At 36.6% G+C, this 16,858-nt stretch overlaps 2 protein-coding genes across 3 annotated transcripts in view; one reads left to right on the top strand and one right to left on the bottom strand.

Annotated features, from left to right (window-relative positions):
- The window catches only part of LOC102905926 (putative ATP-dependent RNA helicase DDX60), a 101,220-nt gene extending 98,335 nt beyond the window's left edge, over window positions 1–2,885 (top strand). For both annotated transcript variants that reach the window (XM_076553286.1, XM_076553285.1), the window contains one exon: window positions 2,134–2,885. In XM_076553286.1, the coding sequence (XP_076409401.1) occupies window positions 2,134–2,233 (100 nt within the window). In that variant the 3' untranslated portion in view covers window positions 2,234–2,885. The remainder of the gene's footprint in view (window positions 1–2,133) is intronic.
- A 3,806-nt stretch (window positions 2,886–6,691) lies between these two features.
- The window catches only part of Anxa10 (annexin A10), a 57,145-nt gene continuing 46,978 nt past the window's right edge, over window positions 6,692–16,858 (bottom strand). The window contains exons 9-14 of the mRNA XM_076553834.1: window positions 15,297–15,350; window positions 15,108–15,201; window positions 13,849–13,944; window positions 11,610–11,668; window positions 9,442–9,564; window positions 6,692–6,972 (exon numbers count right to left, since the gene is read on the bottom strand). Of these exons, the coding sequence (XP_076409949.1) occupies window positions 6,904–6,972; window positions 9,442–9,564; window positions 11,610–11,668; window positions 13,849–13,944; window positions 15,108–15,201; window positions 15,297–15,350 (495 nt within the window). The 3' untranslated portion in view covers window positions 6,692–6,903. The remainder of the gene's footprint in view (window positions 6,973–9,441; window positions 9,565–11,609; window positions 11,669–13,848; window positions 13,945–15,107; window positions 15,202–15,296; window positions 15,351–16,858) is intronic.

The raw sequence follows: 16,858 nt of genomic DNA, 5'->3' as shown, positions 1-16,858 counted from the left end.
GCATCCCTATAATACAGTTCACCCTATTATGGTGACCCCCAACCATAAAATTATTTCATTTTTTATTTCAATTTTGCCACTTCATAACTGAAATTAAATATCTGGTACGCAGGATATCTGATATGTGACCCCCAAAGGGGTCATGATCCACAGGTTGATAATCATTGGTTTGTAGTATCTCCAGGTAAGGTGCCTCATAGTTACCCAAGGTATAATCTTAAGAGCAATCCAGAAACCTCCAGAGATACTAGAGCTGTGTCCAAAGTCAGACTGAAAAATAAACATTCATTCATTCATCTAACCAGCGTGGGTGTTATTATTGGTTTGAGACATTTTTACACACTTCAGGTACAAGGATTGTTAAATCTATTCCCACCCTTTGGGGGAAAAATAAACCCTATAGTCCTTGTATTAGTTCCTTTTGTGTTGCTGTGATAAAACATCATAAACAAGGCAACTTGTAGAAGAAAGTATTGTGTTTCGCTTATGATTCCAGAGAAGTTTGAGTCTGTTTTAGGAAGATAATTCAGTGTTACAGTTTAGAATTCTGGCTGCATATTTTGAGCATTGTGGAAACAGGGCTATAAGAGTGAGTGTGGCATAGATCTACAGTTTGAATGTGTGGTAGAGATATGTCAGATTGTCTCAGAGTCTGTAACAGTAAGGGTGATCAGAAATGAATGAAGGTCTGAATTAAGGAAACAGAAGGATAATTCAGAATATTAATTTGACAAATATTTATAATTGAGACATTAAACATGAAGTTTATATAGTGGGTTAAGATGACCAAGGTTTAAATTATTGTTAATGAATCTCTCTCTCTCTCTCTCTCTCTCTCTCTCTCTCTCTCTCTCTCTCTCTCTCTCTCTCTCTTTCTCACACACACACACACACAAACTTCAGAGTGAAAATGACATTTGTGGGGAAGTACAAAGATAGTGACTTAGAATTTATATATGTTGTGGATATCAGAGGACATCATTCTGGTCTTTATCTGTGGATATCAGAAGACATCATCACAATGATGAGTCTGTAACTCAGGAGAAATAAGTTAATGTTGCAGATAGACATTTCATTTTGGTGGTAGATCACTAAAGATGGATCTCTAGTAGGGACAAAACACTAAATAATGAAAGGCAAATAAGATGTCAAACTGTTCTTGATTTCATCCAAGGCTACTTGCTATGAACTGTTCAGTTTTGTGTTTCTTCTCCATGTCTTCATGCCTGTGCACCAGTTTTTTAATGCTGATGGGACAAGTTGTCACTTAATGATATAAACCTATATAGATGTATCATCTTACCATTCTGGAGGTCAAAAGTCAAGTGTGTTCCATTGGGTAAAATTAGGTGTCTGAATACTCTAAGGGAAATCCTTGGCTCTTTCCCAAATTTAGAGGCTGCCTGCATCTTTGGCTCACCATTGCCTTCTGTCTTTGAGGCCAGGGATGTTCAGTAGAGAGAGCTGAGATTGTGTAACAAGTGTCCACATTTCACTCCTTTGATGCAGTTCTCTCCTTCCTCACACCCATGAGCACCTGTGAGAATTCCATCAGTTCTACATAGAGAATCCAGAATCCGTGTTGAAGATTAGCTATCATCTGTGATGGTAATTCCCCTTTGCCTTGGAATCTAACATGACTTATAGGTTTCTGGGGATTTAGGTGAGGACCTCTGAATTAGATGAGGACCATTATTCTACTGGCCACATCCCACTTTCATTTTTTTCTCTCACCTACCTAGAGAAAGAAAGGAAGCTTTTCTTCTCCATAGTGGATTACAGTATATTCTGAACACAATAGCAAAAAAAAAAAAATATGTGCATGAGGTATGCAGAGAAAAGAAATTTGTGTTGTACTACCTAAGGAAGCAAGGATCAAATGATATAGAGTTTGGTAGCCTTTCAATTACCCTTGGGTAATAAAGGCACTGCCTGGAACACTTTGTCTTAGTTTCCTATTTCTTTCTCTTTTTTGTGTACACATTATTTGGTGAGTAAATTTGTTTCTTGTCAGTATTCCTTATAATTTGCTAATCCTATTTCATCATTTTGCAGGACAGTCTTTTTTTAATAGTACTCAATGTCACTTAGTTGACTAATAGTATATGCATATATGTATTTTTCTATTTGTAGTGTCTCCTTGCGTGAACTCTGTGAAAATGAAGATGACAACGTTGTTCTAGCTTTTGAACAATTGTCTAAGTCCTTTCAGGAAAAGTTTGAAAAAGTGTGAAAAGAAAAACTATGTAAACCACTTAAAATATCACCATAGAAGCTTTGCAAGTTATATGTCTTTTATTCTTATGTCTTGATCAGAAAATCATGCACAATGAAATGGGATGAGGAAGCAGTTTGGCGTTAAAGAGTATCCATCAAACTTGCTGGGCTTGGCTTTGAGCACCCTTTTAGACATGTTACATGGTGTGCCTAAGTCTTGGTTTCTTTAAATGATTGACTAAAAATGCTTATGTCTCCAAATTATTGAGGATTGAATGAGAAAATGCGGGATTTTGCCTATATATGTTTGAAGACATTTTTCTACTCTGTGGAGTAGAAAATATAGAAAAAATATTGTATTTAAATATTGTATTTAAATATATATATATATATATATATATATATATATATATATATAGTTTTTTGAAACTAGAAAAGAATTGATTACAGTATCCTGAAAGTGTGATATAGTCTTCCCAATCAACATAAAGGGATTGCACTGCTTAGATTGCTAGCTATTGAAATAGTACATCTTAGTAAATAAGCTACTTGTAAAAAAAATGAATGTTTTCATCCAATTTTTAAAAGGAAACAAATAGTTTCCTAATGTTTTACCTCATTTTAATTGTATATACATGACTGCTAAAATAAAGACTTCATTGGTTTCATTTGTGTGAAATATACTCATCTATTCACATGCACACTATCATTCATTCTGTGTGGTCATTTACATAGGATCATTCTGTAATCGGGGCCTTGTCCTCATTCTCAACTCTAGAATCTATTTGAAACCCTCAACTCAAACTTACATCACTGAATCCTCAAAACAGAGAGAGGATCAGTCTTTTCTGCCACTCGGGTATCTCACTGAACAATGCTCTTTTTGGTGTCACTATAAATAGGTTGCAGTGGCTTAAAAAAATCTGTTATGGTTCATTTATTTCTGAAGCAGAAAATTTCTGATTATTGGAAATGATGTACCATTTCATGAGCGATGTTAGAAATCTCTGCCTTGGTGGTGGTGGTGGGGGATGCAGTTTAAACTGTTTTCATTCTTTAAATGCTACAACAGTGCTGTAAACCAAGAAACTTAGAAAACAGGATCCTACCTAGCACCTCCTAATTGCCACTTAGTGGAATGTTACATAATGTGAAATATATCGTCATGTTAGCTTTAACTTAAAGATTATACTTAGGAGTCCAGCTGGGAAATGAAGATTTCTTCCATCCCTATATGTATAAGCTAATCTGGCTTCTAGATTTTTAGAGGAGTGAGGTCGTTTTTTGCCTGCAATCTGGAATCTTCTTAAAAGTGTATAATTATATACAACATCTTTGAGGTGGGTCCCCTGCGAGTGGGAGAGGGCTGCTTCTTTAGTGTTTAGCTGAATCTGAAGATTAAGCAGGAACAATTTCTCAAGAGTGAGTTCAGGAGAAATATATCAGCAAAAAGGTGGAGCTCAGTAAACCTACAAAAACTATGAACTGGCAAAATACTTTCCTAGAATACTTTAGAACTAGGTAGAGTGTATGAAGATTCCCTGGACCCCAGAGAAGAGAAAAACCAGACAATAAAAGAAATGGGTATCCTGAGCCGTGATGCTTATCCTTCCAAGTTGGTAGGTTTCACACATGGAATAGAGTCCCAGATTTAAGTGGCTTCTTCACTGGAGAAAGTGAGTTCAAGGTAGACATGCTTTACCCTGTCTCCTGGGTCTCTTTGTGTGGAGTTCACCCCTCTCACTGATCACAGAAGTACCGCCTATATTTCTTCGAGTGGTTTCAGGTTTCACATTTAGGTCTTTGAGCCACTTGAAATCAGTTTCATGCGAGGTGATAGATACAGGTCTAATTTTGTTCTGCCACATGTGGACATCCAGTTTGCCCAGAACCATTTGCTGTCTTGTCTTTAGTATCTGTTTTGGCATCTTTGCTGAATATGAGATCTCTATAGTTATATGTACACATGTTTGGGTCTTTGATTTTTATTCCATTGGCCCTCATGTCTGTTTTTGCGTCTGTACCATATTTGCCTTGATTACTATGTCTCTGTAATCTGTCTTGAAGTCTAGAATGTTAGTCCCTCCAACGTTGTTCTTTTTGTTAAGGGATGTTTTAGGTATCAGGGGTTCATTGTGATTCCATGTGAATTGTAGGATAGTTTTTGTATTACTGTGAAGAATGAGATTCAGATTTTCATGGGAATTGTGTTGGATCTGCAGAGAGCTTTTGGTAGAATGGTCATTTCTGTAGTATCAATTCTACCAATCAATAAGTATGGAATGTCTTTTCATTTTCTAGTGTTCTCTCCATCTTCCTTCATAAATTTAAAGTTTTTATTGTATAAGTCTTTCACCTATTTAGTTAGATTTATTCCTAGACATTTCTTTTTTGAGGCTATTGCCAATGGAGGGGTGCTGTGGATATCACTCTATATAAATAAAACACTGATGGCCAGTGACCAAGCAGGAAGTATAGGCAGGACAAAGAGAGAGGAGAATTGGGGAAACAGGAAGAAGGAGGGAGAGACACTGCAGTCACTGCCAGGACAAGCAACATGTAAAGACGCCGGTAAGCAACCAACCACGTGGCAAGGTATAGATTTATAGAAATGGGTTAATTTAAGATATAAGAACAGTTAGCAAGAAGCCTGCCATGGCCATGCAGTTTATAAGTAATATAACTGTCTGAGTGATTATTTTATACATGGATTGTGGGACTGTGGGGCTTGGTGGAACCTGGAGAGAAACTCTCCAGCAACAGAGGGGTATTCATGATCAGTATGTTTGTTTTATGTGTATAGAAAATCTGTCTGTGTATAGCTGTAAAAACTGCTAGAAGACAACATAGACAGAACCATATAGGAAATGGATGTAGGAGATGACTTTGAGCAGAACCCCATTTGCCCAGGAATTGAGACCAACCATCAGCGAGTGGGACTTCATACGCCTACAAAACTTCTGCACAGCTAAAGAACACTATCAACTGAGTGAAGAGGAAGGCCAAGTTGGTTGCAAACTGGTCCAGAACCCTAGAAATCAGTTTGAGGAACCTCAAAAGCTAAAAAAAAAAAAACTCCATCTGACCTAAGGATACAACTTCTCAGTGTAAGCCCAAAGGACTCAACAGTAACCCCCCCCCCCAGTTCCTTGCTCAGCCATGTTCACTGCTGCACTATTCACAAGAGCTAGGAAATGGAAACAGCCAAAATGCCTTTCACCCGATGTGTGGACAATGAAAAATCTGTATGTATTTATTGTGAAATACTATTCAACTTCACAAAAACCGAAAGTATGACATTTGCAGGTAAATAGATGAAATTAGCAAAGATCATATTGAGTGAGATAACCCAGGTCCAGAAAGACCGAGGTCATCTGTTGTTCCTACCTTCAAATCTTTATATCCAAGTGTGGATATCACCCTTGCCAAAGAAATATCTCTTTGCCACAGAGACTACTACAGAAAAACCACAACCAACCAAAATATAGGGAACAAGTGATCATGTGGTACACAGCCCCAACTGATACATCTACAACACAACTCCTGCATCTAAGGCTCTGGCATCATTACAGAAGATGAACAGAAAGATTGTAAGAGCCAGAGGATCAGGAAGCTTGCTGTGAGATTGTGTTTCTTAACAATGTCAGAAGCTATGATCATAAAGTTCCATAAAGATGCCTGCCTAAAATGATCAGAGCAATGACACTAATGGACATGCTAACATGCAAGGGGAAAATCTCATGAGGCCACAGCCCTAGAAAAAGACTGTAGGCAACTAATTAATGTTGAGAGAAGTAGAAACAAGGCTCCCCCTGGGAAAAGCCCCCTAACTGCACATCCAATGCCGAGTGGCTAGGCCTCATCTCATATATCTGCAAGTAGCATTATATGGACTGAGCAGATTGTATTCATATATTGAGGAATACACACACACACACCACCACCACCACCACCACCACCACCACCAACAACAACAACAACACCAACACCAACTAAAAAAAAGAGGCCATGAGTTTGAAGAGAGCAAGGTGAGCACATGTGCCATGGTACATATGTGTCCAGCCTTTCTCCAAAAATTAAAGAAAGAACTTTTTAAAAAATATCTTAATTAGCTTTACTGGAGTGACATTAGCACAATCAAGGTATATACACAGATTCATGTGAACCCTTACTCTTCCTTCTAAATATCTTGTACAAGTAAATAATCCAGTAAGTATATCTCTTGGTATACTTTACTTTCAACTACTTTCATTCACAGGCTGTTCTAGGGCCTCATTTCAGCTTTATTGTGTTTGTTCTAGAGTGTAGGCAATTCCCATGAGGGTGGGCACACACTTAGGGTGATCACACACTTCAGTGTTATAGATTTCAGGCTGATACCAGAGACAGTCATGATCAGACTTTCTTGTAGGTACTGACAGTTCACATTTAAATAAAATCGACTCCAATGCAATGTTTTTCTTATTTCATCATACATAATTTAATTAATTACTAATTGAGGAAGGGGTGCAAGTCCAGGATTACATATTTTCAAGAGAAGATTTTTTGGTCTTGGAATAATTTTAGAGATAGAAGAAAAATATGATTTTATAGTTTTGTTTCAGTGTCAATAACAGCACAAGTTCAACAGTTTGTATCTGAGGTGTCTGTAAAGAGGGTTTCAAGACCTTCAAATCTTTACTTATTTTAGTAGTCTTCCACATCACCAGCACAGATGGCAAGCAGTGCTTTCTCATAGTGCCCTGAAGCAAAATTCTAAAAAGAAAAAATAGAGGCTCTTGAAATCAAATCTCTCCATGTTTCTAAAAATCAGCTGTAATTCTAATTTCAGTATGAAAGATTTGTGGACTGTTAGTCTTCACAAAATGATTTATGTTTTTTTCTAAAGATTTTCTGAGCAGTTTTCAAAGTGAAACTTATTAAAAACAATGCTGTGGTTATAGCCAATACAATATATTTCACATAAAGCTGATAGAACTTTAACGTGTATTTGTGAGCACAATAACAGGATAAAATGGATCTTCTCTTCAGCTCTAAAAGTTGGTAGCATAATATTATTATAGTAATCAGTATAGTCTGGACATTGCCAAAGATCTGAAAATATTTATACTGTTTAATTCAGTAATCCTATACCAAGAAATGCATTTTAAAATTATTATCAATTGAATGAGCACAGAGATTTATGCAAAACACATATGCACCATAATGTTACATATCAATGAAACATTACACATATCAATGAAACATATCACATATCAATGAAAAGTTGAAAAGCAGTGTATAATCATGTAAGATAGTTTTTCTGCTTCACAGTATGTTTTATACAATAAGATGTCCTGGTTTAATAAAATCCTTCCTTTTGACAGCAAAACATTATAATTTATGTGCTTTTAAAAAAGATCAACAGTTGCTATCTTAGTCCCCTAGGGATTCCACAAATGAGGTGGCTTAAAGTATGAGAAATTTATGTCTCTATTAGCATAGAAAATCTAGGTGACAACACATTTTGTGTCACTGAGAGCATACTTCTTCACAGACTCCAACATGACATGGCAGAAGGGACAAAGGAGCATCCTGGAGCTTAAGGAAAGTAACCTTACTCATGGATTCTACCTTCATGACTTAACTCTCGAAGGCCAAGCTCCTAACGCCATCTACATAAGATTAGGGTTTCAGTGTAGTGATCTGGGGAAGCCATAGCAGGCCTGACAAAATCTCATTAGTGGGTATCCACCCAAGAGAATTAGGGCAATTTTGTTTCCTTTTTATGTTCTTCCATTGTTCTTAAATATTCCAGAATATTTGGCTGAATGAATGCCATTCATAAAAATCACTTAGCATATTAATGTTTTACACAAAGCTGTGTAATTAAGGCTCATAAATTTAAAGGTACATAGTAGCATTGCAGTATTCCAACTTGTCTTTGAGGTAGCTAGGAATAATGACAGGTAGTGTATGTGAGTTAGCTTATTCACTTAGAAACTGAGTTCTGACTATTTCTCAATGGTGCATGTTGATCATCACTAGTAACTCCGGATTTTCTCAGTGGTACATGTTGATCATCACTAGTAGCTCTGGATCTTCATGGTAGATACAATGATTATTTTATCAAATATTAAAAAATACAATATTGAGTTTAACTAATTTATCAATTTCTTAGAACCTCTTTGGTTCCTACAAGGGCCTAGGAAATCTTCTCGATTTTGTGGCTTTAATATTTGAGATGTTGAGTCATATCTTGAATAGTTCAAGGAGCTAAGTTCATTTTGTAACTAGGTATTCCATTTGAAAGCAATGTGAATGTACAAAGTATAAATTAAGACATAGTCTCAGGTACTGTGTGTGTTCTGATGCCCTGTGCTATCCATTCCTAAAACCTTTTCGATTTTTTCTTTTGGATGAGAAACTAAGCATTTTTATTTTCATACTGAGCCCTCAAATTATATAGATGAGCCCATATATTTCAATTTTTGCCAAGTTTTATAAAATACTTAACAAAAGCTTAGAAAGATCAGAGTAAGACATTGGTTTGCTTATTTTTGAATTATTATTTTCTTGACCTTTGCATGCTGAAGTGGTTGGTCATGTAGGCTTTTACACATTCAGTAATAACTTTCTCCAAACTACCAGCTACTGACTGTTTTGCCTTCAATGATGCTATGAGGAGTGCCACAGTGAGGTAGGAGTCCTTCTCACAGTTAATTCATTCTTGTTGCAAAAAACAGTTTCCCTGATCCTCAATTTTGTTTTTTTTTTGTTTGCTTGTGTTTTGAGACCAGGTTTCAAGTAGCCTATCCGAGTCTCTAGTTGCTTTTTAGCACAGAGTTGACACTGAAGTCTTGATTCTCCTGCCTCAACCTCAGTAGTTCTCATGTGAAGGTTGCAGGTATAATTACAGGTGAACTGTCACATCCAAGTGGTCCTGTGCTTTCCAGGTGAGAACTGAACCCTTGAAACACAGTCATAGGGAGTGACTATTCTCTACAATTACAACACATTTTTTTTAAAAAGCAAAGAACAAAAGGTTTTATTTTCATGATGCAATGACTTCCCAGTTTAACTTTGTTAATGCGCTAAAAGCTCTCTGAATTTGTAAAGTTAATCCTCCTTGTCAGATAGGTAGCTTTCTAGATCCCAACATCAAGTTGTTTACATTAAAGCTTTTATTTACAGCCCAGAAAGAAAGAAATGTGAGTTAAAGTAAATCATGAATTGAAGGCTTACTTTGATATCATGAAATAGGGATTTCCCAAATCTCTCTTTGTAGCGTTTCCTTATGGTCATTAGGTCTATCTCACTTCTGGCGATCAGAATCCTGATGACAGTTTTATTATGGAAACCAAAGTCCTAAAAGATGAAGAAAGGTGGGTAGGGAAAACAGGACTTTAAAGGTCTGTCCAACATCGACTGACTTCTGTTTCAGTAGCAATTTTCTTGCAGGTCCACATTCCTCCAGTACCATGTGGTGGGATGCTTGAGGCCTACCCGCAGGGATGGTGCAAATGTCTTTGAAATGGAATAATGGTGACATCTGGTGGCCAGTTAGTACAATCTAACTTGATTTCAGAATGTTTTGAGTGTCAATCTACTAACGGACTTTATGATTTGAGGTGATTAAAACAAATGATCTGACCAAGTTTTTATTTTTAAAATGTAGGTCATTTTGAGTTTCTTTAAGGAAAACAAAGGGCTTTTTTTTGGCGGGGGAGGGGTGGTAAAAACAGCTTTTTGACAATTGTTGATATTCCAGCTCTTCATGTATGAACTTTTAGATTACTTATACGTAATCTTCATGAACTGAAAACTACTTGTCAATACAAGAACATTTTTTCTTCCTTGAATACATAGAGTTATAATTTAATTTATAAGTTATTAGAATGAGTTTCCCTGAATCAGGGCATAGCTGGAATCAGAATAATAACTGTGATTATTTGCCCAGGGTAATTCGCAGGGAAAATTTAGTTTCTTGTTGCAGTCATGGCTCATTGGAGAGGAATTGCTGAATTCTCTTACAGCTTTTCTCAGGATGCTATTTTGCACAAAGCGATGATTTTTCTCTTGAGTTCTGAGGCTATGTAGATTCTTATGCATATGTTAAGAAAACTCCTATGTACATAATACATAAGAAAAATGTTCTTGACTGTTACCATTCTTTCCCAATATGCTGGCACCTATCAAAAAGTTGGCCTGTAAAATGTCTTTGGTAATACTTTACTTACATGTATGAAAAATGTCATAATGAAGACTGTTATTTTGTACAAATAATATATACTAATGTGAAATAAATTGCTTTAAGAATAACATATTCTGATTATCAAAATTCTATACTCTGTTCAAATTACTATACTACTGCATTTAGTAAAATTTTATTTCAAGGCTATGTTATATGTACAATAGTCTATGTGAGATATTTTCTTTAAAATTTTATTACATTTATTGTATGTGTGCATGTGTGTCTGTGTGAGTGTGTCTGTGTTTGTGTGGGTGTGTCTGTGTGTGAGTGTGTGTCTGTGTTTGTGTGGGTGTGTCTGTATGTGTGTTGGTTTGTGTGTACATGTGTGTTTATGTGGTGTGTTTGAGTGTGTGTGTCTGTGTATGTGTGTGTGTACCACAGTGTACATGTGAACATCAGACGACAACTTGTTGGAGATGTTCCTTACACCATGTGGGTGCCAGGGATTGAACTCAGGTTGTCAGGCTTGGAGGCACTGAGATGGAACCATTTCATTAGTTCAATCTTTATTCTTTAAGACAATTTCAGAACATAATGGGGAAAGCATCTATCCACTATCTGATGAGCATAAGTGTTTGTGTCCTTAATACGGACTGCTACAAAGTGTGCAATTGAATATCACACCAGAGCCTCAACAACTATAATGTTCTATTGAACATCACACCAAGACATGGACAGCATTATCATTTAATTACAAAAAATAGGTCTAGAATTTATTGTCATTTAATTATATTTTACAGTATTTTTGACATACAGTACTTGTACACTAAAAATAACAAGTATCAATATTTTGTTTTCAAACTTGAAAAAATATAGCTATTTTTTGGCTGAGAGTTTAAAATGTTTTGACATTTTCTGCCCCATATTTTGTGCTTGCATATATGTGATGTAGGGTCTTTGAATATGTCCAAATGTGTTTGGATTATCAGTTGATATAAGTGCTCAGACTCTAAACTGCATGAAAGAGATATACCCTGAAGTGCAATATGTTTTATGTGCCCATGCTGTATGTCTTATGTCACATATGACTTATGTGCCTTATCTGCATTTGATAAATTTTGCTTTGGTATTTAACTTGTTTCTTTTTACTTGAACACAATTTCTTTGAAATAACAAATAATATTAATTATAGATGAATTTTAAAACGTATTATACTTACATGGATTGCCCTGTGTAATTTATAAGCGAAATAGGTTGCTTTGTCCTGGACACAGCGGACTAGAGAGGTAGAGAACAAGGAAGATAATTGAATGATAAGATGCAATTCTTCAGAAGTTTAGATTCACATTTTGCCAAAATCATCACATTGCATTATAATTTCAATACTCAGAATAATGGTAACATGCCCAGGCAGCAGAGTCGGGACCTATCCTTGGTGCATGGGCTGGTTTTTTGGAGCCTGGGGCCTATGCTGGGACACTTTGCTCAGCCTTGGTGTAGGGAGGAGGGGACTGGACCTGCCTTGGCTGAGTCTACCAGGCTGGACGGACTCCCCAGGGGAGACCTTGCCTTGGAGGAGGTGGGAATGGGGGGTGTATTGGGGAAAGGGCTGGGGGTTGGGAGGAGGGAGGATGGGGGAAATCCATGGCTGATATGTGAAATTAAGTTAATTATAAAATAAAAAAAATAAAAAAGAAAAATATAAACTGTCAGCATTATATTTTAAAATAACAAATCATGTAAGGTGAGCATATGACCATTTTTACTAAATGTTTAGAAATGTGGTGCTTAAATATAAAAGCCAGCACATACAATCTGTTCATCTTCCCGAATGTCACCTATTCACATAGTCTCTAAAACTGGTCTAGCCTAGTTGTTCGTTGGGTAGCAGCTGATCCTTTATAGATTTGTAACTAGATTGGAGATCCTTTAAAGAGAAGCTGTAACAAATATAAAGTGTCTCCTCCAGTGATATATATTATTTGACTAAACTTGCCATGGCTTTGAACTGCCTGGAGCCTGTTAATATCTGTTGAGACTGTAGACCATCAAATAGTCACATTTGAAAAAGTAAATAGATTAATTAATTAAATGAGCAATAAATGAGGAGCTATATTGTTTCTTCAAAATAAAAGCATATTAGTTTCTCTTCAGTTCAAGTAACTATTTTAGATAGTGATCTAATTTTTTATATTTAGCTTCATCTTTATCTTATTTTCATTACAGAGAGAAGTAAACCTAACAGTGAATCTTGAGTTGCTTTTAAAAGGGGCTTTTGTTGATATTTATGGTTTTGTTGCTTTGGTATTCTATCTGCAGTACCCAAATTAGAGACACAGTAGGGCTCATTCTGTATTGATGGAATGAACCAGATGGGACTTTCCTGGTGTTCCTGATGTCCACTATCTTTTCCATCAAACCCACAGTTTTGTGGCAACAGTTTGGGCTGCCTTGAGAATTGGTGACTTGAGTTCTATTCTAACTCTGTTGCTGTTAGCTGACATGTGATACATGCCTAATAAATTTACTAGAAATTTGATAGAATATACACATATTTTGTCTCAGAAGCATTCATAGACAAAATCTCCTTCATCACTTATCTTTAGGGGTTTCATAAAACCCATCAAATCATTTTCATCGGATGCTTGCTTACTAAATAATTCATAAAAATGCTGTAACCCCTCTGCTCCATATCAAAACATACTTGGAATGGAAAACTCACAATGACTGTTTATTCAGCACATAGCTAAGTATTCGTCTGATGAACCTATTATGGGACATTTTACAATGACTCTTCATGTACCTTTCCTGAAGTCTGTGCTGCCAAGCCACAGAGTACATGGTAAGCCATGGTAAGTACACGGAATTGTCTCTATGAATAAGAGCGATGGCCTTTTCTACAATGGGTATACCATTTTGGAGAATATTCAGGAGGTATGCCTGTAGAATTCACTACTAATTAACAATTTAGTTTCTTTTGATAATACCATTTATCCCTAAAAGCAAATTTATTAAAGATAGTAAAATTAAAAATAAAAACATCAAAAGCAAGATTATAAAATTCCCTTTCTTCTTGGAGAAAAAAAAGAGTCACACTGTTAGTATTTATCTGCTCCTGAAAAGAAGTGAACGTCAATGAAGCTGACATAGATTTAAAGCTGTGAGAAGTCGATTCCTGAGGTAGGGCATTTGAGACTTCTCTTTTCTCATACAAAAGTTGAACCTGTTCTTAGGGAATGATGCCAGTTTATTAATGTCTCCAGGTTGCCAGTTCATTGCATCAAACCATAAGCTGATATACTTTCCTGGAGTTTATGGATCTTTCAAATAATTTCATTGAAAAAAAATACTTCAATCAAATTCTAATTGTGCACATTTAATTCAGTCGGAACCAGTCAGACTTGACTATGAAAGGTGAGGTCTCTTGTTCATCACACAAAATTCATCGTACAGCTTACCAATTGCAACCAGCAGCTCCTGGAAGTAGCCATCGTAACAGTCATTGATGGCATTCACCAAGTCTTGGCCAGAAATATTTTGAAATTCCTGGAAAACTTCAAGAAATGTATGTAATAAATCAAAAGAGATTTTCATAATATCATAAACTTAAAGCATACACCCTGGCTATTTTACTGTACATGTAAAGTTAAGTGTCTTCTCTGAAGTATTTCCTAGTACTACTACCCCTTGTGTTGAAGAGTCTACTTTTTACAACAAGTATAGATTCTATGAGATGCTAAAACTTGCATGAATCCTGGACTCCCAGGACCTGCTCTTGCTGGGCTGGGGAGCAATGGTTACCCCCAATTGGGCCTTACTGACTCAAGTGCTGACTTAGATAGAGGGAAAGCACACCGTGAGTTATTATCTATGAGACATATCCAGAGGACAGACTTAAGAGACAGTTTAAATTTATTTGTCAAGATGAAACTCTGCTAGACCTTAGATATGAAAGCTAAATACAAAAATCCTCTGAGTGATGTTTAGGAATAGAGTTTGGAAGAGCGCTTTTGAGAAATAGGAGATTACCATCGGCAGCTTAATTTACTAACATAAAATAATGTTCAATTAAACTTCCCTTTTAAAGAACTTACTCAGCTGGCTCTATCCTTGGCAATGTTTAGTTCTCGGCCATTTCAACTTAGATGTGAACAACTATTGTTATTGTTAGTATTAATCTTAAACTGACAAAGTAAAAGAGGCATGGTTGAATTAGAGTAGGCTATTGCTAAGATAATTGATATGACTTTACCTTTCATTTAATTATATTTAATTTGTTTTTCTAATATGGGGAAGGAAAGGTGCAATTTAGAGAAAGTCAGGTGTAGGTTAATGTGAACACATCTCAAAGACCAGTAGGTAGTATGGATATCTCATAAATCACAATGTCTGTACAAAGACCTTGACTCATGGCCACACTAAGCTCCCTGGAGATTATTCAAGACACAATGTAAAGTATCTGGCAAGAAATGGCTAATGAATCTAAATAGGTAATTTTTAAGAGTTGTTATTAGAAAGCGATGGGATTTAGTTGTTGGAAAAAATTAAATACTGGCAGAGCTTTATTCTTTAGCAGTGCTGTGAGATGAGGCATACTGTCTAGACATAATTCAGGGCACTAGCTGGCTTTTCTCTATTTCTGGATGACATTCCATCTTTTATCCTAGTTACTTGTACTCAATTGGTTAAAGAGTTGTAAAGAGCCTGTTTCTTATACCCAGCCAGAGCTGTGGGTAGCTCTTGTTGCATAAGATCATCTGTAGCATGGTTTTATGTTCCCCAGTCTTCTGCTGGCACGCTTCCCACAGGACCTGCAACATCACACAGTCAGGAAGAATTATCAGACCCAGCTCTGCTTATGCCATCAAAAGCACTGTTAGTCAGGAATCAAGTCAGGCTTAGTTACCACAGCATCCTGAGCAGCCATCGCAGGATCTGCGTATCCTTCCTCTCTGGTTCCCTGTGAAATAAGCAGGAGTTTCCTTTTAGATGGTCTCAATACACAGAACACATAGTGAAGGCCTTATATAACTATTATTTATCGATAAAAATTGGGAGTCAGATGTCAGGGTAAGAATCTGAATGATCAGAGAAAGGGTGGAACAGCTACCAGTGACTTCTATCTCTTCATTCTTCCATCCAAATGGGTCAAGACCCTCTCTAAGTACCTCCCTACTACTTCCTGTCTCTCTATCCTCAGTCATCTAAAACCTCTATGATTAATTTTGGTCAGCTAGTAGCTAGCTCCAGCCTCTGACTCAAAACAAACTTTATTGTCAATCTTGGGAGCATCAGAGTGCAATCAAAATATCACAAATATAGGATTGTTGGGACAAAAAAAAAAACCTGAGCCCCCAAACACTGGTGATTTCTAAGCAATCTCCGTTATTAATTTGGATACTTTGACACATGAGGAATTGGTGTGTAGTCTTGTAAGGAGTTTCATTTCTGAGCTTTTCTTTGCAACAGAGGAACTTGGTGAAAAATGTTGAGATTCTTTATGCTTTCATTTCTCTGTGAGGTATTTTGCTCCATCAAGATGAGCATCCATTCCTTGTCAGAGGTGGTAGTGATGGAGCTTAACACTGTTAGTGCAATGGTGCAGACATAGTAGTATCTGGCTTGTAGAACAGAAATAACGTAACAACCAAATAGTGATGAAGTATAGGCTTTGCAAATGAGAATTTTCTGTAAAATCTTTTAACCCCCACTCCCTATCACACAAACGGTGGAGGGTCTATTTGATCTTCCAAACAGAAGGAAGGAGTACTAAACAATGCTAGAACCAGTAGTCTCCTGGGTCAAGCAAGAGAGGAGAGAGATGGTAGAGATTTGTGATTAGAATTTATTTCATTTTTTTTGAGCTGAAGTATGGAGAGGGAGGTTACTAATTATGAGAGAACACAAAGGATACAGTGCCTTTCCCTGTCATGAAATGGCTCATGTGAGTGAAGTCAGTGAGATTTGAAGATGGACAAAGGTGTGTGTGTGTGTGTGTGTGTGTGTGTGTGTGTGTGTGTGTGTGTGTGTGTGTGCGCATGCTCATGCACATGCACATGGTGGGGGATAATATTGGATTTCTTAGTCTCAACTTCTAAATAACATGAATAGTACCTCAATTTTCTTACCTGCTTCTTGTTAAAGGAACTTACACTTTGGCTGAGGAACTAATGGTGAAACTTGAATAGTGGTGTTGTTTGTGATCATTACAAGGACAGTATTTCAAAGGTTATAATGAGATATCATTGACTAGACTTACGTAGGAGACAAGGCTAGACCTTAGGGGGACTCCTCAGATACTAAGAAGGTAAAGGTGAGGTTAATTAATTTACCTTAGCTTTGGTCAAACAGAGACAGAAAAAGCATCATTAATAAACTTGCTGTACATTTGGAGTTAGTACTGAAAAACCTCCACATATATCATGGACATTAAAGCCTTACATTATCTATTCAGGGTTTCCCAGACCT

The sequence above is a fragment of the Peromyscus maniculatus genome, chromosome 17, assembly GCF_049852395.1.
Source record: "Peromyscus maniculatus bairdii isolate BWxNUB_F1_BW_parent chromosome 17, HU_Pman_BW_mat_3.1, whole genome shotgun sequence".
In the NCBI taxonomy this organism is placed as follows: Eukaryota; Metazoa; Chordata; class Mammalia; order Rodentia; family Cricetidae; genus Peromyscus; species Peromyscus maniculatus.
This window is presented reverse-complemented; position numbering and strand designations above follow the sequence as displayed.